The following is a 25,281-nucleotide window of genomic DNA, read 5'->3' as shown; positions in this document are numbered from 1 at the left end:
ACCAACATTATTATTATTATTATTTAGTTTTATTTTTATAGGAAATCTAGATTTCATTCAACCCAAATTGGACAGTCATCCATAATTACAGTTTCCAACAGCTATTGTGGACGGATGAATTGGTAAGATTTTCATGCCATTATATAATATTTGAAAAATAATTTATATAAAAACAAAAGAAAATATAAGTAATATAATATATGTTTATAGAGAAAAAAGAATAAAGAGCGTTAATTAATAAAAAAATATTGTTGGAGAAAACTTTATAATTTACTATTTATCTTAGAAAAGGATTTTTTTATCGTTGAAAATTCACCCTCTGTTTTAAAAAGTTCATGGAATGCTCTAAAAGGCTTGCCAACAAATGCAGATTTTTACTACCATATATAATAATTAATAAACCAACAAATGTGGTGTAAAGCTAATTTAAGCATTACGCAGCATTAAAGAAGCTGGATAATCTCTCGTTGGACGTCTATCCTTCATTGGCCCATCCATTTGAAATTCTTGGATTCTGTGTATACCTCTATCTAATTCCGTATAAAGCATAGTATTTATTTATTTATTTATTTTTTGGTAAAGAAAAAAATAGATCTTCTAGTGAGTATCTTGGTCCAAATTTTAAGAAATTATGAATCATTAACAGCTTATTTTTACAACAATACAAGAATCCATAGACTGTTCAACCCATCATCATCTGAATGTTTCTATAGCTCTTTTCCACAATGTTCAACATATGGAATCTATACCAAAACTCAAATATGATTTGACAGGAATTGAATCCACAATCTCTGCAAACAGATATGATATGTTTATCGGCTTTTTACTATCTGATCCACCCTTTGGGTGTATATAGAGCCTAGTAAATTGTTTAAACACTTTTCTTTCAGAAAAGTGTAAATCCAAAATCAGCGACATGCAACTTCTCACAAATCCATACTGATGATTTTCAGAAAATGATTTTTTTTTATTTTTTTTTAATAATTTTTTTAAGCTGCTGAGATGAGTCCCTCTGACTAAGAACCCCACACAAATAATGAGCGGTCAACACTCCAAGTAAAGGACTTGGGGACCAAGTAAGAAAACTTGGCTTTTCTTTTCTATAAATAAATGTAGAGAAGCAAGTAAAATGCATCCCAAGTGAAGACAAGTGCAGCCAGCAGGTGAGAAGCTTCCCTCGGGAGTGAGAGAAAAGAGAGAGTTTCGTGAAGAGAGAGAGAGAGAGAGAGAGGGAGAAAAAGGGGGGGTCTTCTCAGTCCAACAGTAACTTTTTCAAATCCTTTTCAAAAAAAATAAAATAAAAATGGATGTCACAAACTCAAGTGAGATTCACACGGAATCTGAAATCGAGTATGACAGAAAAAGCCAACTGAAAGCGTTTGATGAATCAAAAACTGGGGTAAAAGGACTTGTAGATGCTGGAGTTAAAAAAATCCCAAGGATTTTCATCCATGAAAAGAACAAGCTTGACGAAGAAGAAGAAGATGGGTTTTCTCATGGGGTCTCCGATTTCTCTATTCCAGTAATAAACTTGGAGGGCATGAATGTTTATGGAAGCTTACGCAATGGAATAGTGAAGAAAGTTGGAGAAGCAAGCAAGAATTGGGGTGTCTTTCTAGTTGTGAACCATGGGATTTCGTCGAACACTTTGGATGCAATGATTGAAGGTGTTCGTGGATTTCATGAGCAGGATAATGAGGTAAAGAAGAAGTCCTACTCACGTGAATATGGATCAAGAGCCTTCACATACAACAGCAATTATCATTTGTATGATAACCCTGCTACTTACTGGGTCGACTCCATGCATTGTTCTATGCTCCCTACTCCACCCAATCCCCAAGAATTGCCCCAAGCATGCAGGTACAATATTTTTCTATCACTTTCTTGATCAGATTCAAATAGAGATTTAAAATTGCTTATTGTGTTTTAAATCAAAATTTTGTTAGTTACTAAACTTAATTCAAACTTAATTCGCAGGGATATAATGATTGAGTACTCGGAGAAAATAACGAGATTGGGATTTAGTATATTAGAGTTGCTATCAGAAGCTCTTGGGCTGAATCCAAATAAGCTGAGAGATAAGGATTGTGGAAGAGCACTTTTTCTTGTGGGCCATTACTACCCAGCTTGCCCTGAACCAAATTTAACATTTGGGAGTGGTAAGCATACTGATAAAACTGCCTTCACTTTGCTACTGCAAGACCAATCTGGTGGACTTCAAGTCCTCCATGAAAAACAATGGGTCAATGTTGCACCTATACCAGGAGCTCTCATTGTAATTCTGGGAGATATGATGCAGCAAGTTTACACTATTAAACGCTATAGTTAATTTTAGCTTGTTTGGAGTAATAATTGTATCAGATTTGTTGAAATTGTATGGTTGTTGTTGTTGTTTTGGTGCAGCTAATTACCAACAATAAGTTCAAAAGTGCGTACCACAGGGTACTGGCAAAGAAAGTAGGGCCAAGAATCTCTTGTGGTAGTTTTTTTAGGCCAGATTTTCTAAACGAAACCAATCTCCAAGTGAATGGACCAATCAAGGAGTTACTTTGAGAAGAAAACCCACCAGTGCACAAAGATACCTCTTAAAAATTATCTCACTCATTTATTCTCCAAAGGATATCTCACCTAGCTTTCCTCCCTTCAAAGTGCATTTGTTAGATCAATTCCCCGAGTCACTAGAAAGAGGATGAAAGAGCTACCACTTCCTCATTCATGGCCTATTTTTCTGATTGATACCCCCCATTCGACCTAAGGCAAAAGAGAAGTTGTACAAATAAAGGTTCTTTCATGCAATGCATAAAGAGAGCTCTTTATGTGGTCTCACTTTAACACCATCTGAAATGCACGAAACTTTGATTGGCGGGAAATTCTTTAAAATTGTGAAGCTTTTGTTTGTTGTGTGTTGAAGTTCAATTGGAATGTTGGACCGTATTTGGATTTGATTGGATTATTTTAAATTCCGCCCAGTAAAAATTGAAGTTGTCCAGTAGTTCAACATTCCAAATGGGCATTAGTGGTCTTGGGCTAGGCGATTTCAAGCTCTGAAGCTGACCATCTCCCCAAACAATAAATGTGAGTATATTATGCATTAAAACAATTGTATTTCTTGGATATTGTTCTAGTGTACGCATGTATATCAACTTGTGAGTTCTGATTCTAGTTTTATTGCTTTTATTTTGAATATGTTTATTTTTATTTTTATTTTTAATATTCTTGGTTGGTCAACTAGATATGCTACAGTGCACACAGTACTGATATGGTCAATTCAGCTATCAAGAAATTGAAGTAAAGAGTGAATTTAGGCATTCTGATTGAGGAATTATTTAATAGGTTCAGCCTACCACTTTACAAAAAATTTAGGCTACAGCTACAAATTTTCCATTAACAAATTTCAATCTGTCACTGAATGTAATATCAATCGTGACAAAAATAGCCATTGTCACAGTTGGATGTTTGAGTCTTTTATTGCGTGACAAACTCTGTTTTGTCACATATTTTTATCATAAAAGCCCAAAAATTTATGGCTCCATTTTTCCCCCCCTTTTTTACATGAAAATTGTGATGAAATTTTCATTTTGTCACTCAAAAAACCAAGTTGACCAGCAAAATCCATCGGTTACCCAAAAAAAGAAAAAAAAAAAAATTGTCACTGTATTTTTAATCAAAACACTGCACTTACTCCTGCCCTCAAAAGCATCCTTGTTTGTCGAAATTATCCTCACTACACTGAAATTAATTAAATAATATGATAAAAAAAAAAAGCCCTAAAATTTCCAAAAACTCAAAATCCCCCTCTCTCCTCCCTCTCGATCGATCTTTTTAGGAAAAAAAAAGAAAATCATTACAAATTGTTATTATTATTATTTTTAAGAAAAAAAAATTATTATTAAGATTATTATTAATTGTCATTATTTTCAGGTTGAGTGTTTGTCAAGTAACCACAAGTGTAAACCCCTGACCCTTCGAGCCTCTGTTTTTGTGCGGATTAATTAAGGATGTTCTTTGATAAAATGTATGGAGTGCTTTATTTTATTTTATTTTTATTTTTATTGGCGTTATTTGTTTGCTATATATTATTTAGCTTATTTTGTCATCTTGATCAGGCAAAATTATGGAGGTCAGCCTACATTTCCAATTGTTTTAAGAAACAATGATTTTTAGAGTTTTTACAACATATATACATATATATATATATATATATATATATCTTTAGAATTCTTAATTATTTGTTTTTTTTTTTTCCCCCCAATATTGTGGTAGAAGAGAATTTGAAATCGGAGTTCAAAAAAATAATAATTTATCTTCCTCAATTTCTTTAAGGCAGTGCTTTCTATTTCCTTTCCTGGCTGGCATCTTCATGAAGGGATTTTACCATTTGATTTTTAAAAAGCTGTAAATCTGTTTCTATTACAGCTGATGTTTCCATCTACACTTCTTGGAACTGGTGAAAATTGGGAGTTGATGAAGACTATCAGTGCTACTGAATACTTGAATTATGAAGCAGGTCAGTCCATCCTCTGCTATCGGCTTTAATTTGTCATGCATCTCACCATATGGATGGATGATTGATGAAGAACCTATGTTTAAATGCAATCATGGCATTTGCCTTTTAACATCTCGGTTATGTTGAATCTAATTTTACAGGAGAGTTCTCTCAGAGTAATGGTATAGGAGTATTTGGCAATGATGCAAAAGATACAAATATTCCTGTAGAAATATGGAGATATTACTTGCATACCATTAGACCATATGTGGGTAGATTGCCATGCTTTTGATTCTGTTATCAATTAGATTGATGTGGCTACTAATTTGAATTAGCTTTTACATATTAGGTATCTGATACCTTATTTTCATGGAAAGACTTGAAAGCAAAATTGAAAAGTGACTTGGTGAATAATTTGGGCAACTTTATAAATCGAGTATTGAGCTTTATTTGCTAAACCTTCAGGCCAGTTTTGAGTTTTTGAATGAATTACTGCTAATTTTCGCTTTCTATTCTTTATATGATCACTTTTTGTTCCTTTGCCAGTGGACAAAAGAAACATTTTAATTGTAACTCTGTCTAGCATATGAAGTTCAAAATTTTCATTTACAGGTCAAGGATATGGTTCCATTATACCTGATGCTCCTCCACTGAGGGATTAGACTCTAAGACAAAGAAATTAGCTGATGATGTTGGTAAAAATGTAATGGAGTATGTAGAAGCAATGGCAAAGGTAGTTGATATACTGGGTTGTATGTTGTCTGCAACTATAAGTCAAAGCTTCTTTTTTCCTTCCCATCTGCTTTTTGTTTCTTATGCATTTGCATGGACCTTATTTCTTTGTATTATGTAGGTCAAACTAAAGAAGGGACTGAAATCCGCCATGAAGATTTCAACTGCATGAAATGTTTATCTGGCAGTAAGCTTTGAACTTCTTTTATAGCTAATATAAAGAGAGCCTTGTTTAGTTCTTTTATAGCTCATATATTTATAGCGAGAGAAAGAGAGAGTTGTCTGGTATATATCTACTTGATACGTTTAATTCACAAATCTACCCCTTGGAGTGAGCTGAAAATTCAATATTCTTCCTGCTCCTTAACAACAATTCAAATCACAATCGGATGTAGGGAACTGAATGCTGGAAGCTATAATGGAGGATCGACCACTCTGTGCTATGGTTATGAGAACCTTAGAGGGGTTGGTACATATTCTTGCATGTATATTAGAACCATTTATACAATCATTTTCTCTTGAAGCAATGAATCTGACAGTAAATTTCTATGTGGTGTAGTATGTCTTCCATGTTGAGGTATTTTTTACTTGCATTTTGGCATTGAAGGTATTCAAGCAGATCAATTTGCCTCCTGAAGCATGACTTTCACTTTCTGATGAAAGTGAAGATGTTGATAGGGCAAAGCGACCAGAAGGTATAATGTGATAGAATTGAGCGAGAAGAGGCTAAAGCAGAGAATTAGCAGCACAACTGAACAAAAATTTCAGGTTATAATTTTAACCTTCCTCCCCCTATGTCTTTTGTTTTAGCCAGTTAAGCGGTTGAGAAATAATGGTTGATGTGGTTTACAATAATTGAAACGCCATACATAGCATATTCATCAGTTCCTTTATTGATCTTACTCTGTTCAGTTTCACCCTGTGCTAATTTAAGACTTGGATTCTGGTTGCTTTCACTTCACATTTTGGTTGACAAATTGCTTGTTATTACAGATTTACCTTGATGCAGAAATTGTGCTGATATCTATTTGCCATTTAGTTTGTGCACCCATTAAGCCAACACCTTTTCTGATTGTTCTTTTCATACGGGGTACTTTATTAACATATAATCGTAGTTGTTTTGTTAATAAATCTATAAATTTGTGCATTAACATTTTATTAGCTACTGTTTGAAGCAGGCAATAATGGAAAGAAGCAAAAGCCTACAAAATCTGCATTTAAATCAAGGGATTGGTTGGTTGAAGATGTGTTCTTGTTTTTATGTAACTTTACAAACAAGAATATCAAAAATTCAAAACCATTTTATTTTTGTGATTTGTTTGGTGGAGCTTTTGGATTTCCATGCGGTTGGACGGCACAACTATTGTATATAACTATGAGAAATACATATATCAACATGGTCTATATGGATAACTACCACAAAAAAGAAAAAAAAAAAAAAAAAAAAGGTCTAAATCGATACTAGTAGCTTGTCTTATTATGAATTATTTCGTGTCAATGGTTAACTGGTCATTTTGAAATTTTGCCAGGTATATCACATGCGTTAGTATTTATTTATTTAGCAAATCCCAAATTTGGACAGCCGGCCATAAACAGAGTTTCTTCCATCAAATCATACGCGCAGGAGGTCCGGACCCATTTTTGGACCGCATCACAAGCAAAAAAAGAAAATTTTACCCATAAATATGCTCTGCTTGATTAGCATTCCGATAATAAAACATATAAAGAAATCAACAAATATACATATACTTACTTGTCCTTTTCTTTTTTATTTTAAAAAGAAAATAAAGTTTTTTAGTGAGTTTTTAAATTCAGCTGGCTGACTGCTGATTTGTCTTTATCATTGGTTGCAACTTGCAAGTGGGGCTACCTTCTAATTAATTGGTTGGATTGGATAAGACTGGTTTATAATTACATAATATAATATAATATATGCAACGATCATAATATATATTATTATTGTTTTTTTTTTTTTTTGGGTCCTTCTTTGTCTTCTTACTGCACAGCTATAATTCTTTCCCAAAGCCTTAAAAAATAAAAAAATAATAAAAAGGGGAAAAAAAATGGTTCTCACAAACCCAAGTGAGATTCAGACAGAATCTGAAACACAGTATGACAGACAAAGCGAACTCAAAAAGTTTGATGAATCAAAAATTGGGGTGAAGGGACTTGTAGATGCCGGAGTTCAAAAAATCCCAAGGATTTTCATCTATGAAAAGAACAAGCTTGAAGAAGAAGAAGAAGAGCAAGATGGGTTTTCTCATGGGGTCTCAGAGTTCTCTGTTCCAGTAATAGACTTGGAGGGCATGAATGATTATGGAAATTTACGCAATGAAATTGTCAAGAGAGTTGGAGAAGCAAGCGAGAAATGGGGTTTCTTTCAGGTTGTCAACCATGGAATTTCGTCGAACACTTTGGATAACATGATTGAATGTGTACGCGGATTTCACGAGCAAGATGATGAAGTAAAGAAGAAGTTCTACTCACGTGAATATGGATCAAGAACCATCACATACAACACCAATTTCGATTTGTATTTTAAGTCTGCCTCTAACTGGGTCGACTCCATGTATTGTTCTATGTTTCCCACTCCAATCAATCCTCAAGAATTGCCCCAGTTATGCAGGTACATATATATATATATATATATATTGCTATATAATATTTTTCTATCGCTTTAATTTCTTGAGAATCAAACAAAGAATTTAAACGTTTATTATGAATTTAATTTGCAGAGATATAATGATTGAATACGCGGAGAAAGTAATGAAACTGGGGTTTAGCATATTAGAGTTGCTATCAGAAGCACTTGGTCTGAATCCAAACCATCTAAGAGATATGAATTGTGGAAGAGGATTATTTCTTGTGGGTCATTATTACCCAGCTTGCCCTGAACCAGACTTAACATTTGGTAATGGTAAGCATACTGATAAATCCTTCTTCACCCTGCTCCTGCAAGATCAATCAGGTGGACTTCAAGTCCTCCATGAAAATCAATGGGTCAACGTTGTACCTATTCCGGGAGCTCTTGTTGTAAACCTTGGAGATATGATGCAGGCAAGTGCATAGTTCATAATTTTATTTTTTTTTATATTATTTTTTGTGTCCCAAGATTTTCGTATTCTTAAAGATTAAAAATATGCCCAGAGCTACGGACAAATTTCCTCATAAAGCAAAGATTAATTGTGAGGTTGTTTGGACAAATAGATTTTTGAAATTGTTTTCATGTTTTTATTTTTATTTTTATTTTTTGTTGTTGTTTGGTGCAGCTAATTACCAACAATAAGTTCAAAAGTGTGTACCACAGGGTGCTGGCAAAGAAAGTTGGCCCAAGAATCTCTTGCGGGAGTTTTTTCAGACCAGATTTCCTAAATGAAGCTAATCCCCAAGTGTATGGACCAATCAAGGAGTTACTTTCAGGAGAAAAACCACCAATATACAAGGACACCACTTTTAAAAATTATCTCACTTATATGTTCTCAAAAGGATATCTTGGAAACTCTCTAGACCATTTCAAGTTGTGAAGTTTCACTAATGTGTATTAACATTCAATTAGAATGCTGGACTGTATTTAGATTTGATTAGACTATTTTAAATTTGGTTTAATAAAAATTTAAATTGTCCAAACAGTTGCATTCCAAATGGGCAATTTCAAGCTCTGAAGTCGACCATTTTTCCAAGCAATAAATGTGAGTATATGCATGAAGGGCTAAGCAATTGTATTCCTTGAATATTTTATGTCAACTTGTGAGTTTTAATAACAACAATAAATAAATAAATAACATTTCAAGATAAAAATTGTAAGTTGTGATAAATTCATCTGAGCAACAAGTTAGCATCATGGTACGCTTGAGACGTATCTATCTTTGTTTGATTCTAGTCTTATTGCTTTTTGTTTAATATTGTTTTTTTTTTTTTTTAAAGTCTTTGTTAATTATGGTATTTTATAATATATGTAAATGTATAAGAGGGCACTGGCTAAGAGGCTAGCCAATAGATGCAGATCTCTTCATTATTATATATAATAAGCCAATGAATTGAGGCATGATCAATTTACACTTCTAGATGAGAAATTATTCAGGAGGTTCAGTTTACCGGCCTATTATAGATTCCTTTTACAAATATATAGATCCACATATGTGTTCGTTTGTGGGAGGAGTCTACTAATTCGATATGGCAAGCTTCTATAATTCTGTGTTGTTATTTCTTTTTCATCGTGAAAGATTGGGATCGGGAACTTAATTATAGTAGAAAATTCCAATGACTTTTTCAATTAATTTGGTAAAAATATGCAGGGAGATTTTAGTAATTTACTTGGAGAAATTAGAAGTCCTTGCAAGAGACTATTGTTAGCATTTAAGCACAAGCAAAATCATATATACATATATATATGTAGTCAAATTTATGTCAAGACAATCACAATCTCATAGTTTGAATATTAAATTTTTTTATTTATTAATCTTTTGATTACATCAATTGTTAGGATTTAAAATTAAAAATGGTTAAATATAAATTTAATAAGATACTAAAATCCTATTTAAAAAATAAACTTTATCTAAACTTTATCGAAATCAGATAATAAACATAATTTTAAATATCATATCTTTACTATAATCTAAATTCTAAAGATTAAAAAAAAATACTATTAACATGCATCTGGACATTAATGATATAATTTGAATTTGATTTATATTTATTATTTGAAACATAGATGTCAGGACCCATCCAAGATCCCTTTCCGGAATCCCAGACAAGTCCTGATCCCAGGGAGATCCTACCGAACCATCCTATGGAAAATCCGATAGCACCTTCCCTAAGAGTATGATATGGCCTAAAATTTACCTGCACGGAAACATACTTCCAAATCGTACCACCTTATCCCTCCTTCCTTACTATAAATAAATTCCACAAATTGCAGCACTTCGATGACAGATCGTATAAAACATACACATATATGCATTAGGAATAATTTACCAAATAAACAATCAAAATATACCTTTAAACATTCATATCCGCCCACACTACCCACTTAGTACTATATATTTCCAAATACACTTCAAATGTCGTTTTACAAATATACCAATGCATAATATAAAAAGAGGTGTACAAACCAATCACCACACCAACAATAATAATAGTAAATATTTTAATGATAATGATAACTATATTAATACAATTCATCTGAGGGCTACGTATAACCAAGGCTACGTATAAACATACATATTCAAAGGTTATCACATAACCTCACCTGTACGATGGCAATCACATAATCACACCTGCCAAGGGCTATCACATAACCATACCTGTCCAATGGCTATCACATAATCACACCCGTCAAGGGCTATCACATAACCATACCTATCTAATGGCTATCACATAATCACACCTGGCAAGGGCTATCTTTCTCACCCGTAGGTTGTAATACTTGTTCAAAGTTACCGTATGATAATAACGATGATAAAATTTATTAATAATAATAAGAATATATAATAAAATCAATAGTAAGAAATCATATCACGAATAGACAAGGTAGCATAAGATAAAATATTATCTTAAAATCCGTAATACATAATAAAATATGCACAATCGTAACGGAGATATATACGATACCATCTAACATACTGTGCGATCTATGATTCCAACTGTCGTCGATACTCTGCTACCCATACAATCCGGGGTAGTTGCTTAAATTGGCCGTCTAATCTCTTGGATTTGTAGGCAACATATATACGAGGCTAGCTCTACATGGACCACATTAGATCCTCGCCCCATATGGTGTCGTATATAAAACATAATATAATCTGACATAAATATGTATATAAATATATACACTTAAAAAAATACTTGATGCACGTACTATATATCAGTGGTGCTCGAAGATGCCCAGCGTCCCAAGGCACCGACTGACGGGAAGGTTGTAGAGAGAAAACCGGCATCCAGATCGTCCTAGCATCCCAGCAGTGCCAATGCTATAAACTCAATCCCGACCACAGAGGGGGGCCGCTATGGCCAATCTCAAACTTGTCTGGCCTTGGTCCAATGGCAACCATGGGAGAATATAAACCTGCGTGCTCATCATACTACACCCGCACGCTAATCACATCCATAACTACAGAACATCGGTACATATATGGTGCATCGAAAATCAATAAAAATTTTATAATATCATATTTTTATAGTAATATAATATAATATTATAAAATTTGAATTTATAACAATATACATTTAAATTGATGCATTTTTATCAAATCCATAAAACTCCATGCATAAATAAATTATTAAACTCATAAATATAGTTTTGATCACAATAATTCAATATAATCAATTCCTCAAACCTTCAAATTAATTCATACCAAAAATCAATAGAACCACATATAATTAAGTACATAAAAAGAAATACATTCTATTAGATACCATAATCTCACAGTAACTTCGCAGTAAAATTAACAATAATTTAATAGCAATTTCAAAATTAACAGCTTTCCAATTTCAAAAATATTAATTCAACCCATATTTATGCAATTCAACACAATTTAATATCTTCAATATAAATAACAATTATTTAAATATTAAACAGTATATCTTTCAGACTACCATATTAAAATAATAATATTTTATCTAAAAATGGCATCTTTCAAAATCTCAATAATAATTCACAAATAAAATACCAAATTGAAGCTTATGACGTCCTAGTCGGAATCCCATCGGGGAGTCACGACGGATTTTGAACTCCACAATATCCCACAAACGAGCGAGATTTGAGCCAATTTGAGCTTGGAAACAGACTCAAGGGGTTCAAATTGGTGGGAAGGGATTGGTTGCACGGCCAATAGCAGCCGGAAAACTAGCCAACGGGAAGGAAGCTGACTGCCTGCGTTATGGGCCGATCCCGGCTTGTTAGCGACTCCACCGGTCGGAGATTTGGTGGCTAAGGTCATGCCATTGTGGGTCGCCGGTCTGTCCAGTGCGTGTAACCTGCTGCCATCTGCACAGTGGTCAATCGGCCGGAGATTTGGGAGGAGGAAGGTGGACCCGTCGGGGGGGAAAGGAAGGAAGAGAAGGAAGAAGAAGAAAAGAAAAGAAAAGAGGAAAAAAGGAGAGGTGTTTTTCCCACATGGGGAAAGAAAGAAAAGAAGGAAAAATAAAGGAAAAAGGAAGAAAATTAATAAAATAATATAAAATAAAATAATAATGTATTAGAAAACTTTGCTGGTTCATCATTTTTTTAACTGAATGTCCAAATTGGGCGTACCACCAGTTTATAAACTCGTATTGACGAGTACTTTACAACCATACATGAGTTAAAGCTTAATTTTGAAAGAATAAAAAGTCAACTTCGACACTCTTGGATAGTTCGGATCTCAACTTATTTTGCTCATAACTTTCAAACCATAACTCTGTTTTTGACGTACTACTAGTCTACGAACTCGGGTTGACACGTACTTTGAAATAATGCCTCGGTCAATATGAAATTCCATCTGATACAAAAAGTCAAAATTTACCCCTTCTTGGTCAACGACGATCAACCTCGGTCAACGTGCAAAAATGCATTTCGGGACGGGATGTTAAATAGATGTAGACTCATAGTCCTCCATGAAACCCTCCGAGTCCTCCATGAAACCCTGTGGGTGGATATTACATACACACCTATAGTCATGGAGGTTTGGTCATAAATCGCAGGGATTTATTGTTACAAGAAAGTCCTAATAATTTCATTGAGTACCATTGTAGAAAAATTGTGATTTTTGGCCTTTGGAATACGATCATTTTGGTTTACTGTTTCTTGTGACCAAATCAATTTTGTCTCTCTTTTAAAGGGGGTGTATTCAATCTAAAGTTTAAAGGATTTTAAAAGTATTTAAAAGTTTGAAGGTATTCAATTTAGATTTTAAAAAAGTTTATATAAATCCAATAATATTCAATTTAGATTTTAATGGATTTTATAAATATCTATTAAAATTCAGGTGTATTTAATTAGAATTTTGTAGAATTATTTTGAAATCTAATGATATTTAAAAAGTCATTGATTTTAAAATATTTTAAAAAATGATATATTTTAATGTATTTAAAGAATTTTAACAGTAAAATTGTTAAGAAAATTATCAATATGAATCAAATCTTAATTCCAAATATTTTGTTGGATTCTTAAAAATTCTTTATGAAATCTATGTAATTCCATTATAATGCATCAAATCCTTTAAAATCCATAACTTATTTTAAATTTATTAAACTTTACATTGAATATATTCCTTTAATCACATAAAATGTGGATTAAAGAATTCTCTTTTTCTCAAAGCACAAATTCAAATTATTTAATCAGAAAATAGATCGAAATCTATATGATTCATGCAATTAGATAAGAATTTTTGTCCTGTGTTAGTGTACTTGTACGGCATGTAATAATAGATGTTATTTATTTTTGGGATATATTTAACTTTTTTTTTAAATGTCTGAGGTATATCACTTTACTAAATTTTGTCTGAAACATTAGCGTACCAATCCAGTTGTTTAAGAAAGAAAATATAAGATCTTTTTAAATTTTTAAATCGTACCTAACTAATTGGCTGATAATAGTTTTTTTTATTTTTTTTTTATGTTTTTGTGGTTTAGGAATCTTTTGTCATTGTTATTACTAACAAACAAACTATTTCAAATTAGGCATTTTTGGACTATCAGTGATAGGATCCTTATTGAGTTAACAAATACTAATTGGATATATAGATTTTTTACTTTCAAAGAAATTATAATTAAACATTCGTTCAATTATTTTTTGCAACTTTCTTTCAAAAAAAAAAAATTGTCATTAATCATTGGTTCAATTATTGGTTGCAACTTGCAAGTGGGCTTCCTTATAATCAATCATTAGCATATCAATTCGATTGATTCGAGTATTGGTATGAATAGGCTAAGCAACGTTCATTTGCATCTGTAACTTAAAATTATACCCTAAAAAATAAAAAGAAAATAAAAAAATGGTTCTTGCAAACAATTGAGATTCACAACGAATTTGAAACAGAGTATGATGAAAAAGCGAACTGAAGGAATTTGATGGGTCAAAAACTAGGGATAAGGGACTCGTAGATGCTGGAGTTCAAAAAATCCCAAGGATTTTCATCAATGAAAAGAACAAGCTTGAAGAAGAAGAAGAAGAAGAAGATGGGTTTTCTCATGGAGTCTCAGAGTTCTCTATTCCAGTTATAAACTTGGAGGGCATGAAGGATTATGGACGTTTACGCAACGAAATAGTCAAGAAAGTTGGAGAAGCAAGCGAGAAATGGGGTTTCTTTCAAGTTGTGAACCATGGAATTTCGTCGAACACTTTGGAAGCAATGATTGAAGGTGTACGTGGATTTCATGGGCACGATGATGAGGTCAAGAAGAGGTTCTACTCACGTGAATATGGGTCAAGAACCATCACATACAACTCCTAACTTTTACTTGTATTCTAACTCTGCTTCTGACTGAAGCGACTCCATGTACTGTTCTATGCTCCCTACTCCACCCAATCCCCAAAAATTGCCCCAGGGATGCAAGTATAATATTTTTCCATCACTTTCTCTAGAATCAAACAGAGACTAACAATTGTTTACTGTGTTTTAAAGTAAATTTGGCTAGTTACTAAACTTTAATTTGCAGAGATATAATGATTGAGTACTCGGAGAAAATAATGAGGTTGGGGCTTAGTATATTAGAGTTGCTATCAGAAGCACTTAGTCTGAATCCAAATAAGCTGAGAGATATGGACTGCGCTGGAGGACTTTTTCTTGTGGGTCATTATTACCCAGCTTGCCCTGAACCAGAATTAACATTTGGTAATGGTAAACATACCGATACGAATTTCTTCACTTTGCTCCTATAAGACCAATCAGGTGGACTTCAAGTCCTCCATGAAAATAAATGGGTCAATGTTGCACCTATTTCCGGAGCTCTCATAGGAAACCTTGGAGATATGAAGGAGGCAAGCATTAATTTTAGCTTGTTTGGAGTAATAATAATGATATATCAGATTTGTTGACATTGTTTTCATGTTGTTGTTTTGGTGCAGCTAATCACCAACAATAAGTTCAAAAGTGTGTATCACAGGATACTTGTAACACCCCGTACCAAAAAATATACATGATTAAACAAATTTGACCAAATTGACTAAAGTTGACCAAGTTTGACCAAGTGAACAATATATGGTTCAAGTTGACTTTTTCAATAGCCAATATTTTTGGTTTGACTAAGGTACCATTGTGTAGATCTCGTCGATACGAGTTCATAGACTGGCGGCACGCCAAATTCTGAGTTACGGATAAAAAGTTATGGTTCTGAGAAGTTTTAAGCATAAGTTTTAAATCAGTGTCAAAGCTAGTCCCCAATCTTTGTCTGTTAGTGACCCAAGGCTTTATATAAGCCTAGGTAAGTGTGTCAAACAGGAAACAAAGCCCAAAATATCCATTTCTTCCCCAAAACCCGAGAAATTCTCTCCTCATATCTGTGGGTCCGAATTGGGTCGTTTTGACCTGTTTACCGTCGAACCGGATCACCGCCGTTTTGCCCATTTCCGGCCAACCACCACTTACATGCACCAGCCAACTAGAAAGGTCACTTGAGGGCGAGCTCAGCCGTAAAATTTCACAGCAAGAAGCTGCCGGACGCGCCCAGATTGGGCCGGCGAAGTCCGCGGCAGCCGGCAAGGTGGGTCGCCGGATTTTCTCATTTCTTGGCCGTTTCAGGCCAACCCATACACCTTTTTCACTATTTTCGATCCCTTTGAGCTCATTTCTGTGGTTATTTTGTCCAGATTCCTCACCGTTTGAAAGATCCGACAACGGAAAATTCGACCGATGCTTCAACAGTGTTTTCCGGCCATCCGAGGAAACTTTGGACCAAGGTGAGCATACCAATGAGTTCCTTGTCTCTTAGGCTTTCCGTCGAGATAAAATTTGTGAATTTTGATAATTTTTCCATTTTTGGATCAATTAGTTAATTTTCGGATAAGTTGGGGACTGTGTTTGGATAAAATTGGTCAAATTAGTTAAAATTAGAGTTGAATTAGTGAAATTGGATATTATTAGAACCCATTAGGTGGTTCGATTTCAAAATATTAGGCTTCGGGTGAAAATCCCCGATTTGGGTAGTAGGTCCTAAGGACATGCAATATAATTGGACTGTCCAGTGTCCAATTTATGCAATTTTGTAGTACTGTAAATCATTTTGAGACATTTGGATTATACAAGTGTCTCTGGTTTAGTTGTTTGGAGCCTGAGGAATATTTTATTATATTACAGGCATTCGAGTTGAGCCTGGAGGCGATCCTATAGAGGAGCAGGCATGAATATCTACAATACTGTAAGTGGTTATTAGTTTTAAAAATATTTTGGGTATATAGTATAATATATATATGTGGTTTGAGTATTTTACTTATACCTATCGTTCGATTTGAATGTTCATTCTATGGATGCATGAGGATCTGCTTTTATATATATGTGTTATCATTTTATATCACTTTTGTCAATATTTTAAACGTTTGGCAATTCTAATAAGTTCATGAATGAACTTGTGGTATTTAAATACTTTAGTATTTGAATTGAGGTTTTAAATCACTTTGGAAATTAATCGATTTGAGAAGGCATATTGAAAATTATATGATTTTAAGTATGTTCAAATATTTTATAAATTTTTAGATGTTTAAAATCGGTTTATGGTAAATATATTTCACTGTGGTATTTTATTATTTTAGTAAGAAATCATGATTTGAAGTTTTTTTTGAAATATTTAGACAAGCGGTTGAGCATGAATATTAAATTATGATTTATGATACGGTAAGATACTGTATCAGTTATTTTAAATTGATATACCGTATAGTACCAGAGTTTGGTTTAGTATTATATTACAGTGCGCTGGGTTTACTACGGTGCTGTGAGGTTGGTTTCATCCAACAATTATCTATTATTATCACGGACTGTGAGGTTGGGTTTATCCGACAGTTTATTATTATTACCACGGTGCTGTGAGGTTGGTATCATCCAACTGTTTATTATTGCCACAGACCATGAGGTTGGGTACGCCTTGACGGTTAATTGATATTTCCACGACACCTTTCGTATATTGAGGGTCGTGAGATGGGTGTCTCCCACGGATTACAGATTGGTACATCGTTTGGTACATTGTGTACGTTTGAACATATTGTTGATTTACAAACATTGTGGTGATTTCTGCATTTTCATATTTATTTGGTGGAACTGTATTTATTATATTTTACGCTCAAATATTTATATCTTGATTTGAGACATTTTATAATATTACAATGATCGATCATTTTATATTTGAGCATCGGTATTATGATATAGTAAATTGGGATACAAGTTTGGGTTTTGTGAAATGATCTTTAAACGGGAAACTTTTCAAACGAGTGGAACGAGAGGTCTTGAGAGAAAGATTTTTCAGAAATAAATTATTATTTTTCTATTATACTATTCCACTCACTGAGATTTCTTTATCTCACGTTTTATTGTTTTAAATTTGTTTCCCTAGGCCCAGGCAGCTAGTAGCTGTCTACCTCGCGCACAGTTTATCGTTTTGTTCCTTCCATGACAGTAGTCGTATTTATCTTTCATTTATCTACTGTTATCTTTTGGATTTATTTATTACTTATTTGTACTCCTGGACTTCGTTGATACTCTTAGAATGCTCTGATTTTAGATATGGGACTCAATAGAGACCATGGTACTTATGCGTATAGTTATGGCCTGTAGTACAGTAGGCCGGTTCTAGACTTTACACTGTTGTGGATTTATTCATTTTTTTTTTTTATATACATATTGAGGTATTATTGTTATCATTTGTGTTTGTTGTCTACGTTTTAAGATGAGGTTCCATTCGATATTCTTTAAGGATTGTCCAGTGGGACTTCACTAGGTGGGGCCACCTGAGGGATCCTAGGAAGGTTCCCGGAGACAAGGAACTCATTAGTATGCTCACCTTGGTCCAAAATTTCCTCCGATGACCTGAAAACACTGTTGAAGCGTCGATCGAATTTTTCATTGTCGGATCTTTCAAACAGTAAGGAATCTGGACAAAATAACCATGGAAATGAGCTCAGAGGAGTCGAAAATAGTGGAAAAGGTGTATGGATTGGCCTGAAACGGCCAAGAAATGAGAAAATCCGGCAACCCACCTCGCCGGCCGCGGCGAACTTCGCCGACCCGATCTGGGCGCGTTCGGCAGCTTCTTGCCATGAAATTTCATGGCTGAGCTCACCTTCAAGTGACCTTTCTAATTGGCTGGCACGTGTAAGTGGTGGTTGGCCGGAAAGGGGTAAAACGGAAGTGATCCGGTTCGACAGTAAACGGGTTGAAATGACCCAGTTCGGATCCACGGGTATGAGAAGAGAATTTCTCGGGTTTTGGGAAAGAAATGGGTATTTTGGGCTTTGTTTCCTGTTTGACATGCTTATCTAGGCTTATATAAAACCTTGGATCACTAACAGACAAAGACTGGGGATTGGCTTGGACACTGATTTAAAACTTATACTTAAAACTTCTCAGAACCATAACTTTTCATCCGTAACTCAGAATTTGGCGTGCCACCAGTCTATGAACTCGTATCGATGAAATCTACACAATGGTACCTCAGTCAAACCAAAAATATTGGTTATTGAAAAAGTCAACTTGAACCCATATATTATTTACTTGGTCAAACTTAGTCAATTTGGTCAAACTTGTTCAATCATATATATTTTTTGGTACAGGGTGTTACAGTACTGGCAAAGAAAGTAGGCCCAAGAATCTCTTGTGGGAGTTTCTTTAGACCAGATTTCGTAAATGAAGCTGATCCCCAAGTAAATGGACCAATCAAGGAGTTACTTTAAGAAGAAAACCCACCAGTATACAAGGAAACCACTTATAAAGATATTCTCACTTAGACATTCTTGAAAGGCTATCTCGGAAACTCTCTAGACCGCTTAAAGTTGTGAAGTTGGTCATTAGTATGCATTTTAAAATTCGTTAGGAATCTATACTGTATTTAGATTTAATTGGACTATTTAAAATTTAGCTCAATAAAAAAAATTTAAAGTGTCCAGTAGTCCACCATTCCAAGAGGACACTGGAGGTCTTGGACTAGGAGATTACAAGCTCTACAGTTGACCAATTCTCGAAACAGTATATGTGAGTATATAATGCATTCAGGGAAAAACAATTGTATGCCTTGAATATTGTACCAGTATGTATGCATATCAACTTGAGTGTTGTGATTACATCAATATATGAATAATATTTAAAAATAAAATTTGTATGTTGTGACAGTTTCAATCTCCGATCAACAAATTAACTCTGGTATTCTTGAGCCGTATTTTCTTTTCTTATTCTAGTTTTATTGCTTTTTGTTGAATATGGTTAAAAAAAGAAAAATAAAGTCTTAGTTGGTCAACTATACATGTTACAGGACACACAATATACTGAGATAGTTAATTCAGCTACTCGAGGCCACTGGCTAAGAGGCTAGCCAATAGATGCAGATCTTCATTATCATATATTATAATTAATAAACCATTGAATTGAAGTATAAATATATTATTGAAATAGTTTGCATTTTTTTTTTTTTTAGTTGTTTTGGTGCAGCTTAATCACCAAGTTCAAAAGAGTGTGTGCCACATGGTACTGGCATAGAAAATAGGCCCAAGAATCTCTTGTGGGAGTTATTGAAAGCAAGCCCCTAGTATATGGTCGCATCATGGAGTTGCTAACAGAAGAAAGCCCACCAATAAACCAGGATACCACTTCTAAAAGTTATCTCACATATATATTCTTGAAAGGGTATTTCGGAAACTCTATAAACCGTTTCAAGTTGTGAAGTTTGTCGTTAATGTGCATTGAAGATCTATTAGAATGTTGGACAGTACTTAGATTTTATTGGACTATTTTAAATTTGGTTCTATAAAAATTTAAATTGTTCGTAGTCCGGCAGTCCAAACAAGGTTTAGAGCTCCTGAACTAGGTGCTTTCAAGCTCTGAGGTTGACCATTTTTCCAAACAATAAATATGAGTATATTATATATGCATTAAGGGCGAAAGAATTGTATTCCTTGAATATTTTATATCAACTTGTGAGTTGTGATTACATTAATAAATAAAGAATATTTCAAAATAAAAATTGTATGTCGTGATAGTTTCTTGAGCAACAAGTTAGCGTTAGCTACTCCTAAGCTGTATCTATCTTGGTTTGATTCTACTTTTATTTTTATTTTTTTAATATGGTTCTTTTTAGAAGAAATAGTTCAAGTATTATATATATATATGAGTTGGTACTGGCTAAGAGGCTAGCAAATGTATGCATATCTTCACTATTATATATAAGGAAAAATTTTATTTAAACTTTTTCAATTTTGTCTTAATTATAGTTAGATTCATATTTATAAAAAGTTATACTCAAAATTCATTTGTTAGTTTTTTTCAATTAATTTTTCCAGTTAAAAATCATAATATAATTATGATAAAACTAAAGATCTAAATGAAATATACCCTTATATATAAGAATTGAGGTATTGAGTCAATTTATACATTCTAATCTAAGATAAATTATTTAATAAGTTAATTTGACCGGTCTATCATAGATTCATTTCATAAATATATAGATCCACATAGAGAAAATTTTATATGAAATGGGTGTGTGGTATGCCCTACTCACATTCATTTGTGAAATCGGCATATGGGGCTACTTGCATGTGAACAAGGCGCACCATACAACTATCCCATTGAAGAATTTTCCCTGTTAATGAAAGGAGTCTACTGAAGGTTATCTTCATATTCACTATGGCGAGCTTCTATAAGTATGTGTTGTTATTTCATTTTTTATTGCTAGTCCTTTAACTAATATTTTTTCAGATTGGGATGGGGAACTTACTTAGAAATTCCAATGATTATTTCAATTTATTTGAGAAAAAATTTACAGGGAGATCGCAATAATTTACATGGAATTTAAAAGTGCTTGCAAGAGACTTTGTTAGTATTTAGGCACAAGCAAAATCATATTCTGGTAGTATAAAATTGGTAGACTCCAAGTCCTCCATGAAAATCAGTGGGTGTAAATTTCATACACCTATATATGCATGGAGTTCTGGTTATAAATCTTTGGGATTTATTGTTATACAGAGAAGTCCTTACTTTCATTGACAATTATAGAAAAATTTTGATTTTTGTCCTCTGTAACGATCATTTTGGTTTACTGTTTCTAATGACAATATTAATTTTGTCTTTCAACAGCTAAATTAATCTCCACAGCAGGTCCTTATCAAGCGCACAAAATGTGGGTTTAAAAATTCCCCTGGTTTTCTCGGACACAAATTCTTTCATCAGAAAATACGTATGAATTTTGTCCTGTTTTGCTGCACAACATCTAATAATTGATGTTCTATATTTGTGACATATACAATTAACTTAATAATTGTTATTATTATTATTATCTTGTGTGTGTCAAAGGTTTATCATTTAACTAAATTTGTCTTATATTCATTTAAAAAAAAAATTCGTGTTTGACTATGTTTTCTATTTTTAATTTTAAAAATAAAAGATAAAAAACTATTTTTATTTGTTTTATGAAAATAAAAATTGTTTGGTTAGTGTATTTGAAAATAGTTTTTAAACTACAAATTAAAAAGCAAAAAACATCATTTTAATATTTTCTAATTTTTTTAATTTTTTTTCTAAAACTGTTTTTGAAAATTAATAATCAAATAAGTTTAATTTTGTTTTGGAAACAGTTTTATATTTTATAAAACAGAAAACTGTTTTAAAACTAATTAGCCAAATAGGTTCTAAACTCATTTCGATGCAAAACAATTTTTTAGTTTTCTGTTTTTATTACTTTTATATATATTGGAGACCTGACGAAACTGTGACCAGAGTAGTTTATATATAGTTATTTAATAGTTTTATGTTATTAGAGTTCTATCACTTGATTGAGATTTTAATTACTTTCCTTTATTACTTAATTACATTCGATTTGACCTGTATAAAGGATTTTAATTAATTATAGCCTAGACGTACAACAGTTTGCATCAATTTAAGTTTTTTATGAAGTCAATATCAATTTGACATTTTTTTTTCCCTTATAATTAATTATATTTGATTTAACCTATACGAAGGCTTTTAATTAAGAAAAATACTACAAACATTATTTACTCTAAAAAAAATTATACCAACAATATACATATTATTATTTAATTGATCTATATTTAATAATACTTATTATTTCAAAGATTTATTAATTTATTTTCATGTTATGATTTATTTATTTATTTTCATGTTATATTAGTATGTTAAACAATAAAAAAAAAACACATATAGTCTTGATAAATATAACCTGCATTTCCTCCCAATTTCTTACGCCCTCTTTGGTCTTCTCATCAATTTTATTGTTATTATTATTATTATTATTATTTGCTATTTTCTCAATTTCCTTATAATTTTCTCTATATAAAGCATTTACACTCCATTCATTTTTATTATGTTTTCATAAGACAACAAAAGGGAAAAAAAGAAAAAGAAAAGATGGTTGTTACAGACTCAGATGAGATTCACTCAGAATCTCAAAAAAAATATGATAGAATAAGTGAATTGAAGGCGTTTGATGAATCAAAAATTGGTGTAAAAGGTCTTGTGGATGCTGGAGTTCAAAAAATCCCACGTATATTCATCCATGACAAGATCCAGCTCGAAGATAAAGCTTCTAGTGGAGACTCCAAGTTCTCTATTCCCGTGATAAACTTCGAGGGCGTGAATGAAAATAAAAGCTTACGCAATGAAATAGCAAAAAAAGTAGGAGAAGCTTGTGAGAATTGGGGTTTCTTTCAGATTGTGAACCATGGAATTTCGTCCAACACTTTGGATAGAATGATTGAAGGAGTGCGTGGATTTCATGATCAAGACCCTGAGGTAAAGGAAAAATTCTACTCACGTGACTATGAAACAGGAAAAATGATTTATAACACCAATCATGAATTATTTCAATCACCCTTTGCTAATTGGAGGGACTCCATGTATTGTAGCATGGCTCCTACTCCACCTGATCCTCAAGACATCGCAGAAGTCTGCAGGTGATTTTGTGAATATTTTTGTTTTTCCAATTAATTAGCCATTCAACATGTCAGATTGAACTAAATTAGACTGAAATATTTTAAATCGTTCATAGCTCGATAAGTGTATATTAAATTGGTTCCAAATTTTTTCCCAAAACAATTTAGTTGATGAAAGGTTGCAAATTTCATATTTCATTTTTCCAATACTAGTTATTTTGTTATTTATTTATTTATTTTCAATTTGTCTTTCTTTTTTTTTGGTTGGGTGATAAACTTTGCAGAGATATTGTGATTGAGTACTCGGACAAAATAATGAAATTAGGGCTTAGTATACTCGAGTTGCTATCGGAGGCTCTTGGACTGAACCCAAATTACTTGAGAGATCAAATGGGCTGTGCAGAAGGACTTTTTGTTGTGGGTCATTATTACCCAGCTTGCCCCGAACCCGAATTGACACTGGGTATTAAAGAACATAGTGATAGTTCGTTCTTCACTGTGCTTCTGCAAGACCAATCGGGTGGGCTTCAAATCCGCCATCAAAACCATTGGGTCAATGCTACCCCTATTCCAGGTGCTCTCATAGTTAACATTGGAGACGCGTTGCAGGTAAGTTTAGAGTAAATTAAACCTTAATTACTCTATGCTTTATAATTATTTTTATTTTATGTCCATATTCCTTTATGAGTGAGGTCCTGAGTTCGAGTAATTCAAATGACAAAGATATTTAAGAATTGACCAAATCAAGATTATAATAAACTTTGTTTGTAAAAATACTATACTAGATCGTCTATATTATTGTTTTGATTAATTTTATTTTTTATTTTTGGTGCAGCTAATCACCAACAATAAGTTCAAAAGCGTGGTACATAGGGTATTATCAAAGAATGTAGGTCCAAGAATGTCTTGTGCGGTTATTTTCAGATCAGATTTGAAAAATGAAAAAGTATATGGACCAATCAAAGAGTTGCTCTCGGAAGAAAATCCAGCGGTATACAAGGAAACTACTCTTAAAAATTATCTGACTCAGAACTACTTGAAGGGTCTTGATGGCAGCTCCGGACTAGACTTTTTCAAATTGTGAAGTTTGGTACTAGAATATAATAAAAAAGTCCCCCTATTAATGGGCATAAATAAAGATGGTGTTTGGATTGAAATCAGGACCTTCATGTGTGTGCTCTAGAAGGTACTGAAAAATAAAGGGCAAAAAAACTGTATGGCTTTGTATTAATAATCTGAATATGTATGGAGTGTGTCTTATATATGTATATATTGTGCAATTATTATATATTGTTCAAGATGTGATACAATAGTTGATTATTAGATATTATCGCTATTCGTTTACGCTATTACAGAATAATAATAACAATAATAATAATAATAATAATAATAATAAGGATCAAAATGCAGCTATATATAGGTTTAGTTCAGGTGCTGAAATAACTAACCAGCAACACTAGGTAACCAACTGATAAGCCCAAAACTAATTTTGGGGAAAAAAATCCCAATTCTACATGTATAAAATAAAACTATAATAAAACATTAAAACATGGAAAAATTAAGTGTTAACTGATCAAAAGAGTCGCATATATGCATATTGACATATCCGTTAACTTTTATATAGGTTGAAATGTGTTAATGTGTTAAATATTAACTGTGTTACCTCAATTAATGACTTAATATTAAAATCATAATTAAGCAAATGATAATTTTTAGCATTTGTCAATTAATATGTTTGGTATGGAAAATTAATGATAAATCGAATATTTATTCCATAAGATTAACTATTCTTATATTTTATGCTTTAAATTTTAAGAATATTCCATAGAAATATTTATTCCCTCATATTAAGAAATAAAAAAGACATTTATATTTTAACTATTGTTTTTAAAAAGCCCTTTCATTATATCAGAGTTAAAATTTAAAATTTAAAATTTAAAAATGATCAAATATAGATTTGATGACATATTAAAATCCTATTTACAAAAACTAAACCATGTTATAA

General features: G+C 32.7%; 3 protein-coding genes across 13 annotated transcripts; all 3 read left to right on the top strand.

The window, feature by feature from the left end:
* The first annotated feature begins 1,102 nt into the window (after nt 1-1,102).
* LOC107422941 (deacetoxyvindoline 4-hydroxylase-like) lies at nt 1,103-19,508 on the top strand. 11 transcript variants are annotated; one of them, XM_060815803.1, is made up of 6 exons: nt 1,103-1,860; nt 1,978-3,075; nt 4,417-4,507; nt 5,099-5,986; nt 6,212-6,308; nt 6,397-6,712. In XM_060815803.1, exons 1-2 carry the CDS (start codon nt 1,304-1,306, stop codon nt 2,327-2,329), a joined length of 909 nt encoding a protein of 302 aa, XP_060671786.1. In that variant the 5' UTR covers nt 1,103-1,303; the 3' UTR covers nt 2,330-3,075; nt 4,417-4,507; nt 5,099-5,986; nt 6,212-6,308; nt 6,397-6,712. The 11 variants fall into 11 exon arrangements, with proteins under 11 accessions (XP_060671786.1, XP_060671784.1, XP_060671783.1 ...); XM_060815801.1 differs by having other exon boundaries at nt 6,212-6,712; XM_060815800.1 differs by having other exon boundaries at nt 5,099-6,308.
* Nucleotides 7,240-8,873, top strand: LOC125423377 (1-aminocyclopropane-1-carboxylate oxidase homolog 1-like). Its single transcript, XM_048477239.2, has 3 exons — nt 7,240-7,844; nt 7,954-8,275; nt 8,488-8,873. The coding sequence occupies exons 1-3, from the start codon at nt 7,282-7,284 to the stop codon at nt 8,740-8,742; spliced, it is 1,140 nt and encodes a 379-aa protein (XP_048333196.2). The 5' UTR covers nt 7,240-7,281; the 3' UTR covers nt 8,743-8,873.
* A 3,225-nt stretch (nt 19,509-22,733) lies between the features above and the next one.
* Nucleotides 22,734-24,548, top strand: LOC107422819 (1-aminocyclopropane-1-carboxylate oxidase homolog 1-like). The gene is made up of 3 exons (XM_060816030.1): nt 22,734-23,297; nt 23,561-23,885; nt 24,112-24,548. The coding sequence occupies exons 1-3, from the start codon at nt 22,753-22,755 to the stop codon at nt 24,358-24,360; spliced, it is 1,119 nt and encodes a 372-aa protein (XP_060672013.1). The 5' UTR covers nt 22,734-22,752; the 3' UTR covers nt 24,361-24,548.
* The last annotated feature ends 733 nt before the right edge of the window (nt 24,549-25,281 follow it).

This window comes from Ziziphus jujuba, chromosome 3 (genome assembly GCF_031755915.1).
Source record: "Ziziphus jujuba cultivar Dongzao chromosome 3, ASM3175591v1".
In the NCBI taxonomy this organism is placed as follows: domain Eukaryota; kingdom Viridiplantae; phylum Streptophyta; class Magnoliopsida; order Rosales; family Rhamnaceae; genus Ziziphus; species Ziziphus jujuba.
This window is presented reverse-complemented; position numbering and strand designations above follow the sequence as displayed.

Bases quoted from the DNA above. Each gene is read 5' to 3' on its own strand.
- LOC125423377 (XM_048477239.2), top strand. From the start codon at position 7,282: ATGGTTCTCACAAACCCAAGTGAGATTCAGACAGAATCTGAAACACAG. The intron at 7,845-7,953 runs GTACATATATAT...TTTAATTTGCAG, and splicing joins GAATTGCCCCAGTTATGCAG to AGATATAATGATTGAATACG. The intron at 8,276-8,487 runs GCAAGTGCATAG...TGTTTGGTGCAG, and splicing joins ACCTTGGAGATATGATGCAG to CTAATTACCAACAATAAGTT.
- LOC107422941 (XM_060815803.1), top strand. From the start codon at position 1,304: ATGGATGTCACAAACTCAAGTGAGATTCACACGGAATCTGAAATCGAG. The intron at 1,861-1,977 runs GTACAATATTTT...CTTAATTCGCAG, and splicing joins GAATTGCCCCAAGCATGCAG to GGATATAATGATTGAGTACT.
- LOC107422819 (XM_060816030.1), top strand. From the start codon at position 22,753: ATGGTTGTTACAGACTCAGATGAGATTCACTCAGAATCTCAAAAAAAA. The intron at 23,298-23,560 runs GTGATTTTGTGA...TAAACTTTGCAG, and splicing joins GACATCGCAGAAGTCTGCAG to AGATATTGTGATTGAGTACT. The intron at 23,886-24,111 runs GTAAGTTTAGAG...TTTTTGGTGCAG, and splicing joins ACATTGGAGACGCGTTGCAG to CTAATCACCAACAATAAGTT.